The following is a 27,026-nucleotide window of genomic DNA, read 5'->3' on the forward strand; positions in this document are numbered from 1 at the left end:
AAAGCTGAGCGCCCAAGAATTGATGCTTTTGAAGTGTGGTGTTGGAGAAGACTGTTGAGAGTCCCTTGGACTGCAAGGAGATCCAACCAGTCCATTCTAAAGACTGGAAAAGCAATACTAATACCAAGAGACGCCTACAGGGTCAAGTGGAGGTAAGCTATCATCATAGACAAACACAAACCACAGCTGTGGGAGAGAACCCGCTTGACAGGAGCCATAGCCACCAAAAATGAAACCACTGCCAGAAACACACTGGAGGGAGTGGGGGAAATAAACACCATGACATTCTCTGCTTTCCCTTCTTCCTCCACCCTCTTAATCTCCTGCTGGTGCATCGACAATCCAAATCCAACCCCCAAGCCAGAGGGCAAAGGAGCCCCGATCATGCAGTCCACAGAGGTCAGCCTCCAGAATGCAAAACAGAGACCAGAGGAGAATGAATAACCAGCATAATATGGAAAAAAAGACCACTATAACAGAACAGAAATCACAAATTCAGCACACAATCAATCCCTTTCCCAGGAACAAGAAATTAAAAAAGATGGTCACTGAAAGATGAGAATAAAAAGAAAAACTTTATTAGAAGACAATTCTTTTTCTATAGGTTTAGTAATAACTTATGAGTTTCTTTGTTATCCACTATTTAACTTTAAACCTCAAAGGAGACATGACCTCATTATTCTTAGGCTTTCTAATTCAACTCTGCACATTGAAGCATTAAGATATGATAATAATTTTACAATCTTAAAGATCCTTAAAACCATTAAGCAATGACACATATGAATAATAAAACACTATCACTGAAAAAGAAAATTTTATTCCTCAAAGCTTTAGCAAATACAATTGAAAACTGGATTTTTTTAATGTCACTTTTATACACCTTGATTTTACAGTGACAAACAATGAAATACTAATGCTTTTGGAAAAAGTTTAAATAAAAACAAAGAAAGTTAAAAATAGATAACAGCAAATCTCACTCAATTTCTAATGGCTCACCAGCAGAAATCTGCAGATTCATAATGTGAAATGGGCCTTGATCATATTTTTCTGCTTTTATAAGGACAACAAACTTTTCTGAATTTAAGGGTTTCCTAAAGAACTTATTTGTCAAATATGCTTGATTCCTTTAGAACAGTCTTGAAGCTATTTTAAGGTGTAAGGAATTGAATTTTACATGCTTTTTTGAAAAATATAGTTGAGTCAGAAAGCAACTAAATAATTTGAGGCTGACAGTATGCCAAAAGAAAACTGAGGTAGAGAAGTGAAAATACGTAAGTCAAAGCCACTATAGTACACATAAGGGCACACACACACACAAATTAAGGAAGCAGAAATCATGGAATGGCGAGCATTCATTAGCAACTAATGCTTTTCGCTTGATACCAAAATATGCCTACCCGATATACAATCTTTATAGTTCTCTATCATATTAAGTGGGCTAATACTAAAACCAAAGCGTTTTACCAAAGCACTCTATCTGGAGAGTATGTGCACTGTGGTAGGAAATGAAGGAGAAAACCAGACTGGAGAGCAGCGGTGAAGAATATGCACTGTTACAGCCTGTGTCCTACATAACCTTTTGAATACATGACCTTTAAGTTGCTGAAGGTTGCCTCAGAATTTGGCTCGGTTTGATGGAAACATCTGTTCCCCTTGCAGGTATACTGTATGGACTTTCTTCTCAGTTGGATTCAGAACACAGCAAGTGAGCCCTTGTCTGTCCAATCACACAGACACCAACACTTGTAAATCAAGTTCAGGTAGGACAGCAGCAGGTCCACAGTCCGTCACCCTTTCGCAGCCAGCTAGGCCAACTGACCGCTGTGAGAACTGCTCTTATCATGTCATCAAATCAAAACATGTTGAGATGAGGGACTGTAAGAGGCATCTGCAGAATTCCCAAAATGTAGGGACTTTGGAACATTGACAGATGCATCTGTCATTTTATACCTTCAACTAACCTGATGTCCACTGGCCCGACACAGAAAAGCTGTCCAGGATCGATTCCAATTCTTTCACGTTATTTTCACATGTCTCCACTAGAAAAGCCTGGTGCTTCTTAGCCTTTTAATTGAGAAAAAAAATTACACATAATAAGGTCACGCATTATAAGAGTTGCAGATTTTTTGTGTGAATACATAAAGCACAATTAAGTATAAATGAGCTAATAATTACTCCATTCAAATCTATTATTAATAAACCTCTCTCTTAACCATTTCTTTTACTTGGCCTAATGCAACAATGTGTAAGGTCTCAATAACAACTGACTGAGGCCTCAGTGCCTGGCACTATTCTCAGTACTCTAACATAGCAATTCTTTCTATCATCACAGCAAATCTATGAGGGAAGGGCCATCATTATCTCATTTTACAGATAAGGAAATGGAGACACAGAGAAATTGAGGAAAATTTTAAAAGATTATACTGCAGTCATGTAGCAAATTGCCAGATAGTGGTCAAAAGTGAATGCAGTATGACAAATTAGAAGGAACTGTAGCAGACTACTCAAGAGCTGATGGCAGCTTAGATTAGGGTCTTGGCAGAGAAAAGGGTGTGTGGGAGTATAAGCACTGAAGGATGTTGAAGGGGTGCATACTTAGAAGATAGAATGGCCAACCTTGGTAACACTGCATTGGGTTAGATTACATTGACTGGATTGGGTTGGATTCGATTGGACTGGATGAGGAAATGCTCAGATAAAATGAGAAGTCAAGACTGATCCCAAGGTTTCAGACTAGAACTGGGTGGACTTCAGCAGCTGAGTAAGAACCATGGAAGTAGAGGTGGTCTTATTTTGGCTGTTTCTGCTTATTTACTTGTTTGTTTCTGGTGGGTAATGTTAATCATAAATTCTGTTTAGATCATATTCCAGTAAAGCACTTTTAAAAGACTCCCAGCACCAGTAGACTACGTGGCAAATAACTGACCCTAAATATATTTGAATTAAAAAATAATAAATAAAGTAAAAACTATGAGAGGCAGCTGGATGCAATGGTATAAAGCTCAGAAGAGAAGTCAAACATAGGCTTGAGAATCATCTAGGGATGTGAAGCTTGCCATGAGAGTGTCTGACAGGATGCGAAAAGAGTCTAGGATAGAGCCTAAGGAACTCAGGAATTTAATACTTGGAAAAGAAAAAGGCAGCAAAAAAGACTGGAAAAGGAGGAAGAGAAACAGAAGAAGATAAAGTCATGAAAACCAAAATAAAAGAACATTTCAAGGATAGAGATATGTCCAATGTCACAGAATATTCAAGAAAAACGGAGACTAACATGTTCCATGTTCACCGGACATGGAAGACATTGGTGTCTGTGATGAAGTCTGCTGTAACTCATATTAGAACAGGTCAAAAAGGAATAAGCCTGCAATTTTTTTGTCTTAGTGACATATAAGAAATAGAAACAGGAAGTTTAGACAAAACACTTTTGGTAACAAGAGAAGGGGAGATAAAGAAAAAGGGCAGTATTGGAAACAAGAGTGGGATTGGATAAGAGTTTGGATTTTTTTTAATAAGTGAGAAAAAGCATTTTTAAAATCTGATGATACAGAGGCAACAGTGAGGCATGCAACAGAAGAAATGGGAGAATAGATATTATAGGACAAAATTCATCGTTAAAATACACAAAACTAACAATCCTTTCTTTGGACATCAGTTCAATTATCACTTTTTTGGAAAAGCTATCTTTTACTCCTTGACTATGTCAATTAACCCTACTAGATTCTTCTCAGCACTTATCAGAGTTATGATTCCCCTTTTTTTGAGAGGTCTTCTGCTAATGTCTATCTCATTGAAAACAAGCTCCATGAAAGTAGGAAATACGGTCTTTTATTTTTTGCCCTTATCAATGCATCCCACAGACCCAGACAATACTGAGTATATACAATAAGAGTTAAATATCATATTTAACATGCTAAAACATGCTATCAACAGAAGATTGTTAAATCAATTAGGGTTCAACAAAGACTTCAAATAAAAAAGTTCTATTACACTAATATACTAAAATGGAAGATCTCTAAGCAATACTGTTGAGTTAAAAACAAAAGAGGAGGTGGAAAATGTATGTTCTACAATAAAATGGAAACAGTGGAAATAAAGCGGAAACAGTGGCTGACTTTATTTTTTGGGGCTCCAAAATCACTGTAGATGGTGACTGCAGCCATGAAATTAAAAGACGCTTACTCCTTGGAAGGAAAGTTATGACCAACCTAGATAGCATATTCAAAAGCAGAGACATTACTTTGCCAACAAAGGTCCGTCTAGTCAAGGCTATGGTTTTTCCAGTGGTCATGTATGGATGTGAGAGTTGGACTATAAAGAAAGCTGAGCACTGAAGAATTGATGCTTTTGAAGTGTGGTGTTGGAGAAGACTCTTGAGAGTCCCTTGGACTGCAAGGAGATCCAACCAGTCCGGCCTAAAGGAGATCAGTCCTGGGTGTTCATTGGAAGGACTGATGTTGAGGCTGAAGCTCCAATATTTTGGCCACCTGATGCAGAGAGCTGACTCATTTGAAAGGACCCTGATGCTGGGAAAGATTGAGGGCAGGAGGAGAAGGGGACGACAGAGGATGAGATGGCTGGATGGCATCACCGACTCAATGGACATGGGTTTGGGTGGACTCTGGGAGTTGGTGATGGAGAGGGAGGCCTAGAGTGCTGCTGTTCATGGGATTGCAAAGAGTCAGACACGACTAAGGAACTGAATTGAACTGAACTGAACAATAAAATACCTGATTTAATGTCTGACTGAAAGCCCCTGAATTGAGATGTAAAACCAAACCAACAAAAACAAAACAAACTCAGACTTCAAGTTTTCTCCATTAGCATACCATTAATAACATGCTTTTTAATGTTGTCATATTATACAAATCTTAATATATAATTTTATATATAAAATTATATTTTGTATAATAAAAATGATTTATGTTAAATATTTAGTAAATATGCTGCTGCTAAGTCACTTCAGTCATGTCCGACTCTGTGCGAACCCATAGACGGCAGCCCACCAGGCTCCCCCATCCCTGGGATTCTCCAGGCAAGAACACTGGAGTGAGTTGCCATTTCCTTCTCCAATGCATGAAAGTGAAAAGTGAAAGTGAAGTCGTTCAGTTGTGTCCGACCCTCAGCGACCCCATGGACTGCAGCCTACCAGGCTCCTCTGTCCATGGGATTTTCCAGGCAAGAGTACTGGAGTGGGGTGCCATTGCCTTCCCCAATATATTAAATATATTCAATTCTAAATTCAAATGGGATTATAGTATACATACTATTATACAACTTATTTTTCCATTCACAGTATGTTTCTAACATCCTTTCCACATCACATTTCTTCAGTTGCATAGCATTCCATTGTTTAGATGAATTAACTTATCCATAGTATCATTAATGAATTTAACCAGTCCCCTACTGCTAAGATTTATAGGTTATTTGCATTTTTCCTATTAATGACAATACTATAAATCCTTACATGTATACTTGTACATCTTAGAATGCATTCAAGTATATCTACTCAGTAAACTCCTAGAAACAGGTTTGATAAGTAAACAGTATGTACAACTATTTTCAGATAATTGTTACCAAATTGCTTTTTAAAGTCCTACTGGTATAAATCACCATGAAAAGCTTAAGTGTTTACTTCCCCATACAAGGTAAGCATCATCAACTTCTTTACTGTCCATTTCTTTAATTTTAAATAAGATTAACCATCCTTTCATATCTTTATCAGTAACTTGTATTTCTTTTTCTGTGAACTGCCTTTTCATGTACCCATTTCTATATTACACTGTACACATTTTCCTTAGTGATTTATTACAGTCCTTTGTAAATTATGAAAATGATTGCTTTGTCACACACATTGCAAATCATTATTGCCAATTTGTCATTTGCCTTTTGACTATATTCTTAGAAACAAAATGTTCCAACTTCTCCAGGTGTTCTCTAAAACTTGTTATTGTCCAGTTTTTAAATTGCAGTCATGTGAATGAGTGTAAAGAGTCATCTCATTGTTGTTTTGATTTGCATATCCCCGACTAATGGTTTTTGAACATTTTTTAACATGCTTACTGACCATTTGTACATCTTCTTTGAAGAAATGTCCATTTAAACCTTTAGCATATTTTTCATTGTTATTTCTCTATTATTCTGAATACACGGTCTTTATCAGTCACTTGATTTGCAAAAATTTTCTAGCACTTTGTGACTGTATTTTCACCTTCTATCTTCTGAAGCACAGAAGTATTTAATTTTGGTGAAGTACAATGCATCTATTTTTCGTCACTTGAGCTTTTGCTGTGGCTCCTAAGAAAGCACTGCCTAAGATTTTTGTAGTTTTAGCTCTTCTATTAGGGTCCATGAACCATTCAACTTTTGTGCAGGGGTCCAAATTCACTCTTTGGCTTGTGGATACCCCGTTCTTTCACCACCATTTGTTGAAAAATGCTATTCTTTCTCCCACTGAATTAACTTGGTATCCTTTTCAAAAACAATTAAACATAATTATAGGAGTTTATTTCTGGATTCTTGATTCTTTTCCATTGATATACATGTCTACATTATACCAATACCACAGTCTTGACTATTATAGCTTTCTTCAGTTCAGTCACTCAGTCATGTTCGACTCTTTGTGACCCCATGGACTGTAGCACCCTAGGCTTCCCTGCCCATCACCAATTCCCAGAGCTTGCTCAAACTCATGTCCATTGAGTCGGTGATGCCATCCAACCATCTCATCCTCTGTCGCCCCCTTCTCTGCCTGCCCTCAATCTTTCTGAGTGTCAGGGTCTTTTCTAATGAGTTGGCTCTTTGCATCAGGTGGCCAAAGTATTGGAGTTTCAGCTTCAACATCAGTCCTTCCAATGAATATTCAGGATTGATTTCCTTTAGGATTGACTGGTTTGATCTCCTTTCAGTTCAAGGGACTATCAAGAGTCTTCTCCAACACCACACTTCAAAAGCATCAATTCTTTTGTGCTCATCTTTCTTTATAGTTCAACTCTCACATCCATATATGACTACCAGAAAAACCATAGCTTTGACTAGATGGACCTTTGTCGGCAAAGTAATGTCTCTGCATTTTAATATGTTGTCTAGGTTGGTCATAGCTTTTCTTCCAAGGAGCAAGCATCTTTTAATTTCATGGCTGCAGTGACTTTGGAGGCCAAGAAAATAAAGTCTCTCACTGTTTCCATTGTTTCCCCATCTATTTGCCATGAAGTGATGGGATCGGATGCCATGATCTTAGTTTTCTGAATGTTGAGCTTTAAGCCAACTTTTTCACTCTCCTCTTTCACTTTCATCAAGAGGCTCTTTAATTCTTCTTCGCTTTCTGCCATAAGGGTGGTGTCATCTGCATATATGAGGTTATTGATATTTTTCCCGGCAATCTTGATTCCAGCTTGTACTTCATCCAGCCCAGTAGATATTTTATTGAGAATTCTTTTGCTTTTTCTAGGATCCAATGGCTGTTGGCAATTTGATCTCTGTTTCCTCTGCCTTTTCTAAATCCAGATTGAACATCTGGAAGTTCTCAGGTCACATACTGCTGAAGCCTAGCTTGAGAATTAGGAGTATTACTTTGCTAGTGTGTGAGATGAGTGCAACTGTGCAGTGGTTTGAACATTCTTTGGCATTGCCTTTCTTTGGGATTGGAATGAAAATTGACCGTTTTCAGTCCTGTGGCCACTGCTGAGTTTTCCAAATTTGTTGGCATATTGAGTGCAGCATTTTAACAGTACAGCTTTATAGTAAGCTTTACAATTGGGAAATGCTACTTCTTCAACTTTATTCTTCTTTTACAAGATTATTTTGGCTATTCTAGTGTTTTTAAGTAATAAAAATTTATCAGTAATTTGCCCTGGGACTTCTAGATTTTATGTCATATATTTCTTACTCCAAGATTATAAAACACTTAAAATTCCTTTATTTCTACTTTTTGATCTTCCTCTTTTATGACTCTTAATGAATTTAGAATTTGATATAAGAAATAAGGCAGGGACTCAGTTATACTGTTTCCTTTTATGTACAGCCAGTTATTTAAGATCTATCAGATAATCTATCTTTATAAGTTGGTTTGGCATACTGTCACACTGTGATTTATAATAAGGAATATATACTATGAATTTTTGAATCAGGTTGTCACTATATGCAAAAGGCCAGCTGAGAATTTGATAGAGACTGCATTGAATCTATATACTGAGGAATGTTATTATCTTAACAAATAACAATATTAACTCTTATGATCCTTGCAATTTTGCTAAACTTGTTTATTAGTTCTAATAGTTGTATGTGTGAATTCCTTATAATTTTCTAATTATAAAATTACCTGATTTGCAAAGAGTTTACTTCTCTCTTTCAAAAATTAATGACTTTTATTTTTCTTGCCTTATTGCTCTGGCTGGAACCACCAGTACAATGTTAGCTAGACATGGTAAAAGTATACATCCTTACCTTGTTCCCGATCCTAGAAAGAAAGCAGCCTTTCACCATCAACTTTGATGTTGGTTATAGGTTTTTCACAGATGCTCTTTCTCATGTTGAGGAAGTTCCTTTCTTGTTATTCTATTTATAATTAGTAGTATTCTAATTTTCTACAGAGATATCTGGCTAATAGTCTCATAATATAGCCAATACAAATTCTATTAAATCTGATAGGTTTATGAGCCAGATTATGATTGAAAAATTTTCCTTTTCATTGCTTTTTATTGAAGCAGAGTTGATTTACAAAATTGTGTTAGTTTCAGGTATACAGCAAAGTGTCCTTTTCTTTTATATCTGACAAATTTTTAACTAATAAATTGTTTTGATTTTATAAATCAAGCCTTCATTCTTCATTCATATAGAGAAAATAGCTGGAACTTTTTAAAAGTGTGGACTGCACTTATATTTAAATTTTGTTCTCAAAGCTGTTAGTTCTCTTAATAGCCTTTTGATAAGCAAGAAATTTCTAGAATAAAAACACAATCTATCAGCTAAATAAAACTGCTAGGTTGAAAACAAAATGCCAAACCAATATAAAAGACCAAGTTTCTAATTTTCGATTAACATGTTTCATTGTGTGACATAAAGAGGAAGTTGAGGTTAAATGTTAAATTGTTGACTGGACAAATTCTGCAATTCTAAACATTCAAACAAGTTTAAAAGACAAAACTAGGATAAAAGAACTCCCTTTTTTTTTTTTGCCTCGGACATAAGTCACAAGAACTCACTTCTTTTTGCCTTAGAATAATTTACATAAAGAGCTTTATTACTGTAGAAATAAAAGTCCCTTACTGCTATGTTGGCTAACCAGATGATATTAAGATGAACATACTGATCAACTCACCATGAATCTAGGACTACTTTAGATGTCATGATGAATCTAAAGCCAGTATAGAAAAGGGACTAAAAATATCAAAATATTCAAAGAAAATGCAGAAAAATTTCTGACTGAAAGACCTTAATGTATTATAAAAGAGTGTTGGGGGCCAGCGTGAGGCACTCTGCCCATGGCAAAGGTCATGAGGAAGGAGGCTCGACATACGCAAAGGCGGGATCGAGCCTCAGGAGTCCCCCTGGAAATCCTCGAGCATCTACCCCCATAACCAGAGCCTGCCTACTTTACTACTTTGTGCTCTCACCTACACCTCTGACTTTACGGGGGGCTGTCCCCCACCACCTCTTTCGGAGAAGGAGTTAACTTAGAGCTCCAGTTAATAATAATTCCTGGGCGTGATAGGAGTGTTTCAACCTACAAACTCCTCTGAAGGGTCTCTAGCCTGCCTGACAGGCTTGTCCGGCCACATGTGATTGCTTACAGCCTCCCAACCGTGAGAGGCACGAGATGCTTAAACCTTCTAAATACAGGTTCCTTAGAAAAGTTAGAAAACCATTAGTATAGTATAGTAGGCTGATTAGAAATTGTATTGGTAAAGGGTTTTTCATTTGTTGAGCCAATGTTTGTTGCTAAGTCTCCACATCCCCTGCCCTTACACACATTAATGAATATATAGAAGAAATAAGTAGTAACCTTTGATATTAATCACGTTAGACCTTAGGCTAAGTAAATTCTTTCCTTAATTAAAACCCACTACACCCTCACCCTATAGGAATGTAACTTTATCTGGTACCTTCAGAAGGTGGAATCTTTTTTAAGAATAATTACCCCTGGAGAAATAAGTGTCCTGGTTGACTGACCGCTGTCACAAGGAGAGGGTCATAAATTGTCAGCAGGCCCCCCGGCCAGAAGATGATGTAACACCCCTAAGACCTCTGTATACATTTGTATGAAGCACCTGACTTTGATAAAAGTCAGGACTTCTGACCCCACGTGACTTTTGCATAACATCTCAGTGTATAAAAGTAGACCATGGAAAATAAAGAATTGGGATCAGTTTCTCGAAATACTGGTCTCCCCATGTCTCTCTCTCTCTCAAACTCTGGCTGAGTCTCCATCTGGAGCGTGGAACCCACCAAGCTTACTAATTTTGCCTGGGCTTCTTAAGATCCGACCAGGGAGGCCTCAGTGTCTCCTCTCCTTCGGGAGAACGGAAGGACGCCTGCGGCCTACGTAAGTGGTGCAAACTTCTTGTCTTGAAGTTTTATTGGTCTCCCGCGTAAACCAAGCTACTCAGTCTCTTTTCTCCACTGAATTTTCCTACTGAGCCATCCTCATTCTATTACTCTTTATATCTCTAATTAATATCTAATTGAAGCTATTGTATCCTGATCCTCTCCGACACCGTCCCCGCTTCGAACTCCTTGGATCAGCCGGGGCTGGATCTCGGCAGGAGGAGTCACCAAAAAGAACAATGAGCTGACAAAGCGTTATGTTATATTTTCATCTTGGTACACAATATTTCACACACTGCTAAAGTAAATGAATTTCTGGCTTAATCTAACATGTCATTCTATCATCTTATCTTTCTTTGAGCCTATAAAAACTCATCCCTCACTTCTGCTAATCATGGATGAATGTCATAAATAGACATGTATGTAAATAAAAATTTCTAATATAAACTTGTGAAAAATATTAAAAAGCATATGCATATATTTATATCTATAAATTGGACAAATGAGTGCTGCTGATCTGCAATAGAAAAGTTGATTCAAACCATAAATAACAATAAAAACAATTAAGGGGTACTAATAATAAGGTTTAAAATTATAGAAAAAACAAATAGGTAAAAGAATAAATATTTAGTCACCAGATTTGTTTAGATTAATGAAATTAGTTTTTTAAAAACAGGTCAAACTTTTATAGCAGTAACACATAACACGTATCATTTTTGAATGGTATTGAATTCAAGTAAGCTTTTAAATTAGTTTAAATATATTTTAAGCCATTACAAAGGAATTCTGAGTAAAAACAGAGGAGTATCATAACCTACAACTGACATCACATACTTCTGCTTCACCTTTTCATCTTATCTTCCACTTAGTTTTACAGAGGCAGTTCATTTGTAAGGATTCCGAGAGAGCCTGCTCAGCTAAACTGAATTTAATATGGTTATCTTTCATCATCATCACCATTTGCAGCTTCTCCTTGATCATAATGACAATAACTAAACTCTCTTACTTCTTCATAAAACAGTTTACTCTTTCTTTCCCTCCCTGCTTGTCTATGCTGCTTCCATGGATGTGAGCATTCTATGATCCCACTGCTTATGCCGTATGATGAAATGTCACCTTCCCTTACACAGCTACACAATTAATTTATGCCACCATCCAATCTGAATATAGGCTTTGACATATAAACATCTCCTCTCTCTCTTCCTCTGTCTCTCTTTCTCTCTCTTTCAGACACACACATATACAATACCATTTTATTTCTCCCAAGACTAAAAATGAGGTTTGAATTTTCAAAATTTAAGATTTTAACATTAATAAATATCAGAAAACTTAATGAAAAAGCTTTATGCCTACATCACAAATTTAGAAAGACAGCCATACAATAAACATTTAAACACACATACACATTAGATAAATATAACTTAACAGTATTAAATTTTTAAGGACCACTGAGAGAGACATGTTTATATTAGCAAAAACAATGCTCATATATAAATACTATTCTATTGTGGCTGAAAAGCAGGAATCAACAAGTTTTTCATAAAAATTCAGAATAGATTATTTATTAGACCATTAGTTTTGAATGCCTCCTGCAAAATCAGAAACATGTCCTTCCTAAAGCAAACCTAACAGATCATTTGATGCAAAAATACTATCAAGAAACATTAACTTTACCTCAAAGCATAGCAATCAAAGCACTTTCCAAAATCCTATCTAATGCCAGCAACCATTATTATTATATAATCAGTCAAGCCCCCAAAGTATAGGGGGAAAATATATACTTGACCATTTTCAATCACAAGTTCTTTAGAGAATAAAATATTCTTTGAGCAAAACCTCATGAGAACTAGAATTCCCTTTTCAATATATGGTCTTCTCCTAAAGCTGTAACTAAATATTACTGAGTGGCAGAAAAACAAATCTCAAGAAATGACGGACTCAAAAATATTTCATTGTAGAAAGCACAAAGCAAATCCTAATAATGCCAATTTGGAAATGATAGCTCCCCTGCTCAAGAGAAGCAGATATAAAAACTCACAGTAATGACTAAAATACCCAACTGGATCTCCTGAGCCTCTGGTGGGCTTTAATAAGCATCATCACTAAGCAGCTTAAACTAGAAATTCGGTTTTATTTAGTAGCTGATTAAATCATTATTAAATTCAAAGAATTTAAAATGAATAGTTCAATTTTAATCAAAACTTTTTAAAGTCGAATTCAATAGTGTACAACACATAACATGAAACTACTTTTGTTAAATCCCTAGATGTCCTATGTTGAAATTCTATTAATACTATGACATTAAAAACAATAATATACTACTCATTTGTTAATCATATCTTCTAAATTCATAAATTGAATAGGAGAAATTTCACGAACATAAAAGCACAATTAATGTTGGCTGTATTCCTTAAATACCAAGAGAAGACTCAACAAACCCAGTTTGAACTTTTCCAAAATTACATTCTATATTTAATTTTTATCTTTTGTAACAGGGGAGCTATCACTTTGCAACCAGTTTATTGACTCTGTGTGTATCCTGACCTAGATGATCTCGATGGCGTCTTCCAGTTCTGAAAGGCTAAGCGACCTTCGGTTATACAATTGTTATTTTTAAGTCTCAAAACTTCCTGAAGTCTTTGCATATTATAATAACACCTTGGTCTTACTAGTAAACCTATAGAAGAAAATGGCTTTAATTTTCTCTTACAATGCAACAGAGAAAATAAAGACCAAGATTTGAATAATGGCCATGAATGTGACCTAAACTAGAAAACAAGCTGTTAGCTCAAAGGGAGAGAAAAATTAGCTGTAGCTAATTTATACTTCCCATCTATATTCTATAAAAACTGAAACTATTATGTTCGAAAGAAATGTAACTGTGGGAAAGACACACTAGGGTACGCAGGATCATAGGATGTCATTAAAACAAAATTTTATTTCCAAAGGCAAAAAGTAAAAGCCTCCTCTTATGTTATTCTCTCTTCAGTCAAAAACAATTATGAACTCAAAACAAAAATAACAGACTTTGAGGACACAAAACCAAAAAATTCCATTTTTATGGTTTAAAATTTTTAATTTGATAGATATCTCTTTAGAGAGAAATTTGTAAGATTACCCTCTCAACTCAAAGGCTGCTGCTGCTGAGTCACTGCTGCTGAGGCTGCTGACTCTGTCCAACCCCATAGACGGCAGCCCACCAGGCTCCCCTGTCCCTGGGATTCTCCAGGCAAGAACACTGGAGTGGGTTGCCATTTCCTTCTCCAATGCATGAAAGTGAAAAGTGAAAGTGAAGTCGCTCAGTCGTGTCTGACTCCTAGCAACCCCATGGACTGCAGCCTACCAGGCTCCTCTGTCCATGGGATTCTCCAGGCAAGAGTACTGGAGTGGGGTGCCATTGCCTTCTCCAAACTCAAAGGCTACTAACCTACTAAAAAATTAAAGGAAATAAAGATATATGTACCCAAAAATATATTTATGAAAAGCAACAGATGAATTTTTTATTAAAAAGAAAATACTGTACTTACTATTTAAAGTAAAAGAATTTTCATTAAGAAGCTTCACTAGTGGCTCAGATGGTAAAGAATCTGCTGCAATGCAGGAGACCCAGGTTCAATCCCTGGGTTAGGAAGACCCCCTTGGAAAGGGAATGGCTACCCACTCCAGTATTCTTGCCTGGAGAATTCCATGGACAGACTTCTTTATTAAAAAGAAAACACTGCACTTACTATTCAAAGTAATAGTGTTTTCAGTAAATAAATTTTAATTAATTTTTTTTAAATTTCATATTATGGTCAAGTAAAGGGACAGAAAGCAACTGTTCTAATAAGAATAAAACAGAACAAGCTAAAAGATAAAGCTAATAAATAATGCATGCTAAGTCGCTTCAGTCGGGTCTGAGTCTTTGTGACCCCATGGACCATAGCCCACCAGGCACCTCTATCCATGGGATTCACTAGGCAAGAATACTGGAGTGGACTGCCATTCCCTCTTCCCGGCAATCTTCCCTACACAGGGACTGAACCCATGTCTCCTGCATTGGCAGGTTGGTGCTTTACCACTAGCACCACCTGGGAAACAAAACAAAAGCAATGGAAGAAAATAAGACATAAAGCTAAGGCTTTAAGAGAGGTGAAGAAACAGAGAGAGGAACATATGAATAGTTAGGCTGAACCATATGAACTGTCAATTACTTAAGCTGCACTTGAATTTGTTTCTGAACATCCCACTGGCTCTTCTACTAGTCAGAACAACAGTGTTTTACAGGTTGAGTGTCAAGGGTTCAAACAAGCAAACGGAGGTTGTGAATGAGCTGCAACTCACGTTTTTTTCAGACCATCCACCAAACTGTGAAAGTTAAAAAAGAAATACCTGTTGGCACCGAGCAAATTATTTGTAATCACAAAGCATCCTGAGCTCAGTGGTGAATTCAGCCAGCCTTCTTTTATTTTCTACCTTGTCACTGGAGTGCTAGAAGACCAGAGTCGGGAGGATGCACGCCAACTTATACTGGTGACTAGGTCTTCACCACTGCATTCTCAGTTACCACTCTCTTTCCAAACTATTTGATTACAGCATCTAATAAGTAAGCACAGCAAGACTAAGACTCAGCTCAATAACTCTAACAAGTTTTTCTCCGCCATGATTCACCTTCCAGAACCAGGAGTGAAGAGGTGGGGTGCCCATGGAATTGAGGGCAGCACATCACAGTGAAGAGGCACTATAGTATGCCACACAGTGAACAACAGCAACAAGCCAAAAACAAACCAAGCTGGGTTCTACTAGACATATGATTCTGCAACATTTTTCTTTCTACTCAATAATATAGCAAACTTTGGGAGATGGTGAGTGACAGGGAGACTGGTGTGCTGCGGTCCATGGGGTCACAAGGAGTCGGACACAACTTGGCAAATGAACAACAACAACTGCTACACAGAGAACTCTAAACTTCCTAAAACCCCACATCAAGAGTACTCAAACTACAAATTCAACCAGGGTAAAAGCAATGATAACAATTCCTTAATCAGAACAAACTGGATATCCTGAGTTAAACGGAAACAGAGTTCAACATTAGAGAGTATACAGACATTTGTTAAGGAAAAAGAAGTGTTTCAGTCAATGTGGGTCAAAAATATGAACAACTAGAATGGAAGCAAGGAGATATGAAAATAAATAGCAAGAAGATATGAAAAATAGGAAGCCAAGAGTCCTCTAATATGACTGAAGCAAGACAGATAGAGGATCACCTGCCTGTGTATAACACTGGTTCATTTAAAGAGTTTAAATGTTATCCCATCATTACTTTTCTATCTCATCATTCATCATTACCTTTCTAACCAGGCAGCACTGATTTGACCACCACTTCTTAGTATAACCCTGAGTTTCTATCTTGCTGGACAAGGGAAAAAATATTCCTTTTCCTCAGAAACTAACATCACTAAGAGCTGTGGAATATAATTGAAAGTGAAGTAACCAAGTCTCTGGGAAAAGTATATATGTGGGGAGCAAGACAAAGAGGAAACAGGGTACTACTATAAACGTTATGGCCTCCTTCCTGAGGTTCCCAACAAATAGCAGAGTAGGAGTACACTGCATTAACCAAATAAACAAAGCCATCCAACAAATGTTTACTGAGGCAAGTACTACTGTGGAAACTTGGCATGTAAAACAAAGTTAACCTCAATGCACTCTCGATTTCTAGGCAGAGGTAATACACAGCAGATTCTGGTGTTATGATAGAGATACTAAACCATTAAAGAAATACAAACTTGGGAGGGGCAGAACTCTGACTTTAGGTGGATGAAAAGAAGCAGAGATGGAACCACAGCAAGCTTCACAGACTGCACTACATCAGAGGCGTCTTGCATCACCATCACAGGAGATTTACAAATATTAAAAGAAAAGAGAACGAACATCTCAGACCTGTGGGTCAAAAAATGTGAACAGCCTGAACAAAAGTAAAATGACATGAAGATACAGCATGTGTTTAGGAAGCCAAGAGTACTTTAATGTGGCTGAAGCAAGGTAAGGAGAGGACAATAGCAACAGAAGAAGCTGGAAAAGTTAACATAGAGCCACAGACAAAAGTGCCTTCGATTACACAGCAAGAAGCTGGAGCTGCTCTGAAAGCAACAGGGAGATATTGATGGCTTTTTAATAAATGGAAGGTGACAAGAACAGATCAATACTTGAAAAAGATAAATTTGGTGACGGTGTGAAGGCTCGATTATTGGGGAATGGAGACAGAGTGATCAGGTTCAACATGATTACAAAAGGGAGTCTTTGAAATCATTAGATCTACTGATTTTAAACCCTAACCCTGCTTCCATGTAGGTAATACTGTTTTATATACTTTAAAAAAAAAAAGAAAAACCCTGAATAAATTTTAAAACATTCTATAATTCAGACATTCTATTAATTCATTTCATTTTCCCAATTATTTCAAAGAAGAGATGTTTTATTATGAATAGCTTTGTGGTAAATAGCATCTCCAGTTTTAAATTTTTATATCAATGTCACTAAAACTACTTTCATACAATTATCTCATGGCATGTAGTGAGAAAAAATCCTACCAAAAATCAAATTTGAACCAATAAAGTAATTGCCATAGGGTTTTCTTTTTTATCTTACCATTACAAGTTCTTCCTGTAATTCACTGCAACTTTTCTCATTATACTGGAGTCTCTTTGAAAGGTCTAGAATTACTTTCTTCTGTTCCTCAATTTCTTCATTGAGTTTCTTGTTTTTGGAGAAATACTCTCTTTCTAATCTGAAAGGTTAAAGTGCCAGAGCAGGTTTTTCAAATATGTTTTATCAGGTCTTATTATACAACTTTAACACAAAGGGCAGATGTACTATATATCATGGTTTCATGACCAAAGGTTTTAAAGACCACTTCTCATTTTTGCAAATAAAAAGAATTATACATTCTTAAATGAAGGACTCTAACATAATAATACCCCCATTTTGATAACAGACATTTGTACTATACCCAAGGCTACGAGCAAAATGGATTTGGTTAGTGTTGATTCACCATTATTTATGATTAACAAACCCCACCCACCGCAGTTGAATTAGCTCAGAGACTGCCTCAAAACAGAAAGCAGTCCTATCAAACCACTTTCAAATTAAAGTATAACTTGGGAAATGACACAAATGTTTTATTTCTGAGTGTTCATGCAAGTAGAACTGGTACAGTAACATGAAAAGTCCAAAAGCAAGGATAATTTTTAATAATCATTTATGTTCACTGTGAAAACATAAATTTCTTTTCAAAGGATTTGCCTGCCTATTTACATTTTGCTCAAGGTAGCATTAAATTGAATTTACATTCTTTTGGGACATAAAATGACAAGAAGTTTGGGAGTATTTTAGTTCAAAATTTGCTGTGTTTCAAATTAAAGAGTTGCCACTATTTTTAATCTGGCATCTTCCTGATAAATGCAATAGATCAGTTTCCTATAACTTTTAAGCTGTAATATTGGAGGCAAGGTGACTCAGTATAACCAAATCCATGCTGTGCTCAGGCTATAATCAAATGAAGAGCTCATTTTTGAATGGCACATGATCTTACTCTGATCAGTCAACATTTCTTGCTCTAGGGTGGAACAGAGACAAGTCTACTGCCAACCCTTTGGTACTTTCTTCCTTGAATCAAGAATACTCCAACACTGGGGATTCCCTGTGACTCAGTGGGATATAATCCACCTGCCAATGCAGGAGACTCAGGTTCAATCTCTGGTGCAGGGAGAGTCCACGTGCCGAAGCGCAACAAAGCCCGTGTACCACAGCTATCGAGCCTGCGCTCTAGAGCCCAGGAACCGCAGCTACTGAGCCCCCAGGCCCTAGATCCTGTGCTCTGCAACAAGAGAAGCCACTGTAAGAAGCCCAGGCACCGCAACTAGAGTTACCCCACTCACCGCAACTAGAGAAATAAAGCTTTTTTCTTAAAAAAAAAAAAAAGAATATTCCATTGTAGGGAGGGTAGAATTTAAACACTTATAGACAGATTAGAGGAGACATTTATATCAACTTCTCAGAAAGCAGAACTAAACAACAAAAAATGGATCAAAGTAGAGAAAAGATACAAACATCGATCCAGGAATCCCAACATATAAATGACATTTTCCCAAAAATGAATTATTTATAACTCTAAAACTGAAAGAGCTCAGTGACTTCCCAGCACTAATGGAAAATAGTCCATGCCAGGCCCATCATCGTGACGTTTAAGAACACCATGAACAAAGAGAAGATTCCACACTGTGTCCATAGAGCACAGAAATACACATTATTAGTATTATTTTATCATGTGTTATAATGTAACATCACTAAACCATTTCAAGACAGGCACCTATGTTTCCAGACTTGGTGGCCACTCTGTCCAAGTTTCCAGAGAAAAGCAAGGGCCACAAACAAACAATAGGTAATCAAATAACTTCGGACTTCTTGATAGAAGAATTGAATAAACAGCCAACAAAACTATGACAAAGGGTAAAGATCAACTACATTTTGACATTTTCAGAATGCAAGTTTTAAAAGTTTTCCTCTGATGTGTAATTCCTCAAGAAACTACAAGAGAGTAAATCAGACAAGGAAGATGGGCATGAGATTAGTAAAGAAGAGATCCATTATCAAAGAGAAGTAAAGGGAATGCTTCGGATGATGGTGAAGAGGAATCCTAAGGATGACTGTGACACAAAGCCTGCAAAACAATTTGTCCAGAAAGAAGGGAGTGGAAAGAAGACTCCAACAGTGATACATCTTAGAAGAAACTAACAATGACAGAATTTCTGAGGTGCAGAAAAATAATGAGAGATTTTCAGCTCTGTTAGAGAGTTTAAGAATAATTTATTGATTGGTGCATACAAACTAATCCAACATAAAACGAGATATTAACTATTCATGCATTTGATCATTCAGCAACTCTTTACTTTGCAGCTCTTGTGTGCCAAGCACTAGTTTGGAGTTCAGGGAAAGCAGTGAACAAAACAAAGCTCCTCTCTACATAGGAAGACAGACAATAAACAACAAAAAATATAAGAAAACGTTGTATAAAGGAAAAATAAATATGAGGGGTCAGAAAATAGTAGAAAAAATATCCTAAAATACAACCCTACTGAAAGGATGGGAGGACGGAAGAAATAAGCCTGTGCTAGGTGGTCAAGGTGCACAACAGATAAATAAGTAGAGGCCACCAGGTAACATCTAGAAAGAGAAGCTGAAAACATGGCACAATATGCATGTTATTCAGCAATACAAAGTTAAACGCCAGAAACAGCTTGTAAGAATTGAAAGCAGTTGCTTCAAAGGAGAAGAAACCAGTCACAGAGAGCAACGGGGTAACAAGACATGGCTTTTCATGAGCTTAACAGTACTATTTCACTTTTTAGATTATGTACAAGTGTTAATTGGCAGGGGGAGTATGATGAAAATTCAAGGAAGCCCCAGTCTCTTTGAATCCAATAGAGAAGAGTCAGGACTTGACAGATGGAGGATTTTGTCAAGAAAGGAAAGGGAAAAGGAAACTTGTAGTTAAGATGCCTTCTTTCAAAAAAAAAATGCCTTCTTTGCTACTGGATTACCATTCTTTTCCTTCAGAGCTCAGATAAGAATTTGACAACTGTGCAGCTGTTTTAACAAACAGCCATCTTCAGACCATTTTTCGGCAAGAATATGAACAATAATATTAGCACATGGGTTATAATACTTTGTTCTTTTTACACTTTTGGTTGATATATTTAGAAAAATGAAGTCCCTAAATATTGAATGGAATAAATTAAATAAATTTAGATTAAGTCTGATGGGTATCATATCTTTGACTAGTGTTATTTTAAACTGAATTTAAAGTTAAACTAGATTTAAGAATTATGAGGATCTTTTCCCTACCATTGCCCAACAATCAGTTACTACAGTTAATGATAATCTGATATTTGAAAGAGTTAAAATAAAAAGATTATTGAAAGATTTTCATTTTACACTGCAAGTTTTCAATGGAAAAAAATTTACAACTAAGAAAATTTATTAGAGAAATATAGAGTATATATATTCTACCTAAATTATACATTATATATTTGCTAATATAGCCTGTTATTGTTCAAATTCCTAGCTGAGTTCTTTGAAAGGTATCTTTAATACATAACAATTTTATTTGTTATATTATTATATGTAATATTCCATACATAATAGTATGCTAAAATATATACACATATTCCAGCTAATACATATGTATGTGTGTGTGCTTGCTCAGTCGCTTCAGTAGTGTCTGACTCTTTGCAATCCCATGGACTGTATAGCCTGCCAGGCTCCTCTGTCCATGAGATTCTCCAGGCAAGAGTACTACAGTGGGTTGCCATGGCCTCCTCCAGGGATACATATGTATATTCTACCTATATACATATAAATATATATCCCATCCAAAATAGTTTCACATAGGAATATTCACTGTTATGAAACTGTTGACCAAAATTAAAACTCTGAATAACACACAGTTTTTCTTCCTGCCTTTTAATAAGATTCCCACCTAGACATACCTGGGAGGAAAGAGAAGTATAAAAACCTTAGCCACCTGCAAGGGTCAGACAGCATTTCCTCTGAAACCTCTTATCAATTGCTAAATCAGTTCTACCCAACAGGTAAAACAATCTCCTACTCCAGCACTCACTGCTCTCAAAATTGTACATTAAAGGTATTATTTGTAAAGATATTATTGTAAAGGTATTATTTACCCTAAAGACCTAAAATATCAATTCTCACTTTGAAATACATTATCCAAAACTTAGAACTACTTTGAAAAATTAATTCTTGAGAATTTGTGACTCTAAAAGATTTTAAAGAAGATTCCTGAAAAAGAATCAAGAATACAAGTAGTCATATATGGATGTGACTATATGTTGGACCATAAAGCAAGCTGAGTGCCGAAGAATTGACGTTTTGAACTGTAGTGTTGGAGAAGACTCTTGAGAGTCCCTTGGACTGCAAGGAGATCCAATCAGTCCATCCTAAAGGAAACCAATCCTGAACATTCATTGGAAGGACTGATGCTGAAGCTGAAACTCCAATACTTTGGCCACCTGATGCGAAGAACTGACCCATTGGAAAAGACCCTGATGCTGAGAAAGATTGAAGGCAGAAGGAAAAGGGGATGACAGAGGATGAGATAGTCGGATGGCATCACCAACTCGATGCACATGAGTTTGAGTAAGCTCCGGGAGCTGGTGATGGACAGGGAAGCCTGCTGTGCTGCAGTCCATGGGGTTGCAAAGAGTCAGACACAACTGAGCGACTGAACTGAACTGAACAAGTAGAAAATCAAATAACTTACCTAATCATCCTTCATGTCATCTCATTCTTTCTCAAACCACAGATAAATGGAAAAGAGGTGGCTGTAATATCATGTACAATGAAACAGAAGACAGGATGGAGGAAGAGAAGTCATAGGAACTACCGATAAGCAGTGGGCTTTAATTACTACTTACTGTTTTCTCTTTATTCATTATTATTAACTTATATTACAGCACAGTTATATAGGGATGAAGAACAGACAAGGGACATATGTTAAAACATTGAGGATTGTTAGTTTAGTTAGCTTAGCTGGAATACATAACTAGTATTCAGAACTGTTAGTTTCTGCTTATTGGAACACAAAACTTGAGTAAAATTTTTCAAGCACCAAAAAGCACAGGTAATAGCCAAACAAACTCAAGGAAAAAATTTGCTCTGGGGTCCAATTTTAAAAGTACATAGATTAAAATCTTAGAGCTTAAAAGTAAGTGGGTATCTTAAAATTCTTCTAGTCAAGGCTATGGTTTTTCCTGTGGTCATGTATGGATGTGAGAGTTGGACTGTGAAGAAGGCTTAGTACTGAAGAATTGATGCCTTTGAACTGTGGTGTTGGAGAAGACTCTTGAGAGTCACTTGAACTGCAAGGAGATCCAACCAGTCCATTCTGAAGGAGATCACCCCTGGGATTTCTTTGGAAGGAATGATGCTAAAGCTGAAACTCCAGTACTTTGGCCACCTCATGCAAAGAGTTGACTCATTGGAAAAGACTCTGATGCTGGGAGGGATTGGGGGCAGGAGGAGAAGGGGACAACAGAGGATGAGATGGCTGGATGGCATCACTGACTCGATGGACGTGAGTCTGGGTGAACTCCGGGAGTTGGTGATGGACAGGGAGGCCTGGCGTGCTGCGATTCATGGGGTCGCAAGGAGTCAGACACGACTGAGCGACTGAACTGAACTGAATCTAATTTGCAGGACTCATATCTTCAGAATATGTGATAAAGAATCATCTACCTACTGTTTCGAACATTCCACGGCAGAGAGCTTACTAGTTCCCCCAAAGAAGCCCATTATTTTATTGTGGGAAAGCTTTGATCGTTGGGAGTACAGTCTAACTTCTTACAGTTTCACTAGTAGGTCATAATCATTACCTCAAAGCAACAGTAAAGAAGCCTGTGCTATATACTACATAAAGGCCCTTCAAACATATTTAAATGTGCAGATTCAGGATATGGTTCAAAGGAAATAAAAGGGTACAAGTCCTTAGAATAACAGAATCAAGTTATTATTGTAATAACTTGATTGGGATATGGTTCAAAGGAAATAAAAGGGTACATACAAGTCCTTAGAATCACATGGTTCAAAGGAAATAAAAGGGTATAAGTCTGTAGAATCACAGACTATCATTTAAATTATTCTAGAGGAAGCAAGAAAACTCAGTCAAGAATTACTCATTCAATGTATTATAATCATTACTAATAAAAGTAATTACAGAGTTTTACATTTTTTCCAAACTTCAGCCTTTCAAGTGCCATCTTTATCATTTCTGCCATACAACTCTAAACAATACTTTTTTAAAAAATTAACTCACATTATAAGCTAAATGAAGTATTTTAAAAGGAAACTTTATATTACATCTGTAAATGGAAAACCATTATCTGCCATAAGTAGAAATGAACATTAAAAATAAAAACATAACTAATGTATTGACCTATTATCATATTATATACCAACGGTGGTACACATTTCTCTCTCTGAGAGGAAATGGCTTAAAACATGTACTATTATTTTTGGAAACATGTTGAGCCACTATAAACTTCTTTTTTTTTTTTTTTTCACTATAAACTTCTTAAAGCATTTCACAGGACTTTTCAGATGAAAGACTTCTGAACTGAAAAAGATTAAAATCAACAGGAGTCAGAAAGATCCTGACCCTCCCACTAATAGCTGTGTGTCCTTATCCTCTTCAGGCTCAGTTTTCACATCTGTAAAACAGGGATAAAAAACTGTAGCTACCTCACAGGCCACTACATAAATGAAACAAAGCCGTGCAATGCTAGGTATGAAGTGAGCCACACACACGCTAGCCCCAGTAGCAGGATCACTCCTACCTTTATTTTTACAGCTTGAGAAAATCTCCAACATTACCCATTTACTACATAGCTCACTTAGGAGACCTAGAAGTCAAGGCCTTAAAGATATATATTGTGTTTGCTGTATTACATCAGCAAACACAATATAAAAATACATTAACATATTTACTTTCTCGTATAAGAAAGTATTTCTGCGTTTCTGAGACTACTTGGAATTGCCATAATACTTCAAAACCCAACAGAGCACTTCTATATTTACCTACTACTATGCATTCATAGTCGTGTAGATTTCATAAACTCTTAATATTAATTTAGAGAGTTTTACAGTATAACACTTACACGTTTAGTTTTGCAAAGCTCTCCTGTGCATTATGCTTTTCTCGCTCATATGCACTTTCAACTTCTTTGAATTCATTCTTGATCATTTCCAAATCGGCAACAGCTTCTGCTTGGCTGGCCTTCTCTACCTGCAAAGCTCCTTCAAGGTCTCGAATCCGTAACTACCAGATAACAGAAAAGTAATTGAAGCAAGCAAGGAAACACTTGTACCAATCTCAAATTGAATAGAATACTTTATCAAACAGCTAATTATCATTCATCCAAACAAGTCTTTCTTTCTGGTTTTGGTTTAAAACAAAGAAAATAAACAAGAGGCAGTTTATTCCCTTTCTCAACATGTGTAGTAGAAAAGAAGAAGAGTGGAAGAATACAGACTTAACTGTGCTATGAAAAAGGACCGGCAGATACAATATAACCCGTCCCGTCAAAGTGCCTAATTTTGATCTAGTAGCTCATTTGGACATTCCTTTATAAACATAATAAATTAGGTGGTTTTTGAAAATTGGAGAGAAGTATCCTTCCCCTCTTTTGAGAAATATTGTTATATGAACATCTTTTAAGCCCAACAAAGTTAATAGATCTTTTTACTCTTGGGGATTTCTTACTGTAGAACAGTAAAATTTTATTATCAAACAACACTATTTGACTAAAATATATCTAGGTGTAATAATATGATATCTGGGATTTTCTTCAAAATAATCTTGGAGTGGAAGAGTAGAAGAGGGTTAATAGCCAAAACACAACTGGCCTGTGAGGCAAGTCCTGAAGCTGAGTGATCGGTAAACAGGGAGTTCATTTTACTCTTCTCTCTACTTTTAAACGTACTTGAAATTTTAGAGAATAATCTAGATTTCCTGCCAACAGTAGAATAGATAAAGTGCACATCCATAGAAGAATAACTTATAGCTGTAAAAAGGCAACGAGACAACTTCTGGAAAGTTCTCCATGTGGTTCTCTATGTAGTGTTAACATATACTGGGAAGAGCAAAGTCTAGATCATCATACGTAGTATGCTGTATTTTGGAGGGAAAAAACACAAGGAAAGATAGCAGGCAAGTGAGGTAAACAATAGGAGGGACAAGAATTAAATAAATTTTTGACCACTTAATTTTGTTTTGATTTTTGAACGACATAGATATTTTATTTTTTCAGAAAATTAAGTTCAGAATAAAAACAATAGTTTGCTAAAGCTCAAAAAAGGAGAGAGATAGGAGGAAAAGTGCTTTAAACTAGACAGAAAATGTGCTTTAGAACCATAAGACTCAGGTTTGAGTCACAGCTCTACAAATAAACTTAAGTGCCCTCTGGCATGTTAAACTCCAAACGCCTGAGGGTCCTCACCTGTAAACAGTAAATAATAACAAAAAAGAATATACAGATTCTACAGGGTGGCTACAAAGATCTAATGGGACAATATCTATTTAATATTAACATGTATTTATCATTAAATATAAATACATACTAATTATTTACTAAGTGTTTAGATAAATATTTATTAGGTACTTAATACCTGCCAGGCAATGAGCCAATGCTCATGATATATGATACAATTATCATGTATACAATTATAATGATACAATTATCATGAAAGTACATAGTCTTAGCTCTTGTTAGGAGAGGACAGAGTAGCACAATGTGGCAAGTGCATCCTGTCACAGTAACAGGCCCAAGGGAACTCTGCAGGACACAAGCCTTCCAGGCATGGCAAAAGACAACCCGATTAGGAAAAATGAACTCACCAAGAAAGGAAGCCTGGGAAACGCTGCATAAATAAATCCATACAAATAATAATCACCAACAATAATTATCCAAAAATACTTCAATTGAAATATTTGTTCTCTTACATTAAACTAAGGTAGTAGACTAGATATGGCTTTGTACATTTTCAAATTTGATCTTTCAAACTTAATTTTTTGTTGTTGTTATATCTAAATCTATAGAAGAATATACTCAAAAAGATCTTAATGACACAGATAACCACAATGATGAGATCACTCACCTACAGTCAGATATGCTGGAGTACTAAGTGGGCCTTACTTAGGAAGCATACTATGAACAAAACCAGTGGAGGCGATAGAATTCTAGCTTAGCTATTTCAAATCCTAAAAGATAATGCTGTGAAAGTGCTACACTCAATATGCCAACAAATTTGGAAAACTCAGCAGTGGCCACAGGACTGGAAAAGGTCAGTATTCACTCCAATCCCAAAGAAAGGCAATGCCAAAGAATGCTCAAACTACCGCCCAGTTGCACTCATTTCACACGCTAGTAAAGTAATGCTCAAAATTTTCCAAGCCAGGCTTCAAAAGTACGTGAACCAAGAACTTTCAGATGTTCAAGCTGGATTTAGAAAAGGCAGAGGAACCAGAGATCAAAAAACCAACATCCTTTGGATCACAGAAAAAGCAAGAGAATTCCAGAAAAACATCTACTTCTGCTTCATTGACTACACTAAAGCTTTTGACTATGTGGCTCACAACAAACTGTGGAAAATTCTTAAAGAGATGGGAATACCAGACCACCTGACCTTTCTCCTGAGAAATCTGTATGCAGGTCAAGAAGCATTAGTTAGAACTGCACATGAAACAACAGACTAGTTCAAAATTGGGAAAGGAGTACATCAAGGCTGTATATTGTCACCATGCTTATTTCTTTGCAGAGTATATCATGTGAAATGCAGGGCTGGATGAAGCACGAGCTGCAATCAAGATTTCTGGGAGAAACATCAGTAACCTCATATATGCAGATGACACCACCCTTATGGCAGAAAGC

General features: G+C 36.5%; 1 protein-coding gene across 6 annotated transcripts in view; it reads right to left on the reverse strand.

Annotated features, from left to right (window-relative positions):
* The window catches only part of CCDC171 (coiled-coil domain containing 171), a 341,520-nt gene that overhangs the window by 241,715 nt on the left and 72,779 nt on the right, over positions 1 to 27,026 (reverse strand). For all 6 annotated transcript variants that reach the window (XM_027549190.1, XM_027549194.1, XM_027549191.1 and 3 more), the window contains 3 exons: positions 24,255 to 24,415; positions 17,173 to 17,311; positions 1,962 to 2,064 (listed from right to left, as the gene is read on the reverse strand). In XM_027549190.1, coding sequence (XP_027404991.1) covers positions 1,962 to 2,064; positions 17,173 to 17,311; positions 24,255 to 24,415 — 403 coding nt within the window. The remainder of the gene's footprint in view (positions 1 to 1,961; positions 2,065 to 17,172; positions 17,312 to 24,254; positions 24,416 to 27,026) is intronic.

This window comes from Bos indicus x Bos taurus, chromosome 8 (genome assembly GCF_003369695.1).
Source record: "Bos indicus x Bos taurus breed Angus x Brahman F1 hybrid chromosome 8, Bos_hybrid_MaternalHap_v2.0, whole genome shotgun sequence".
Lineage (NCBI taxonomy): Eukaryota > Metazoa > Chordata > Mammalia > Artiodactyla > Bovidae > Bos > Bos indicus x Bos taurus.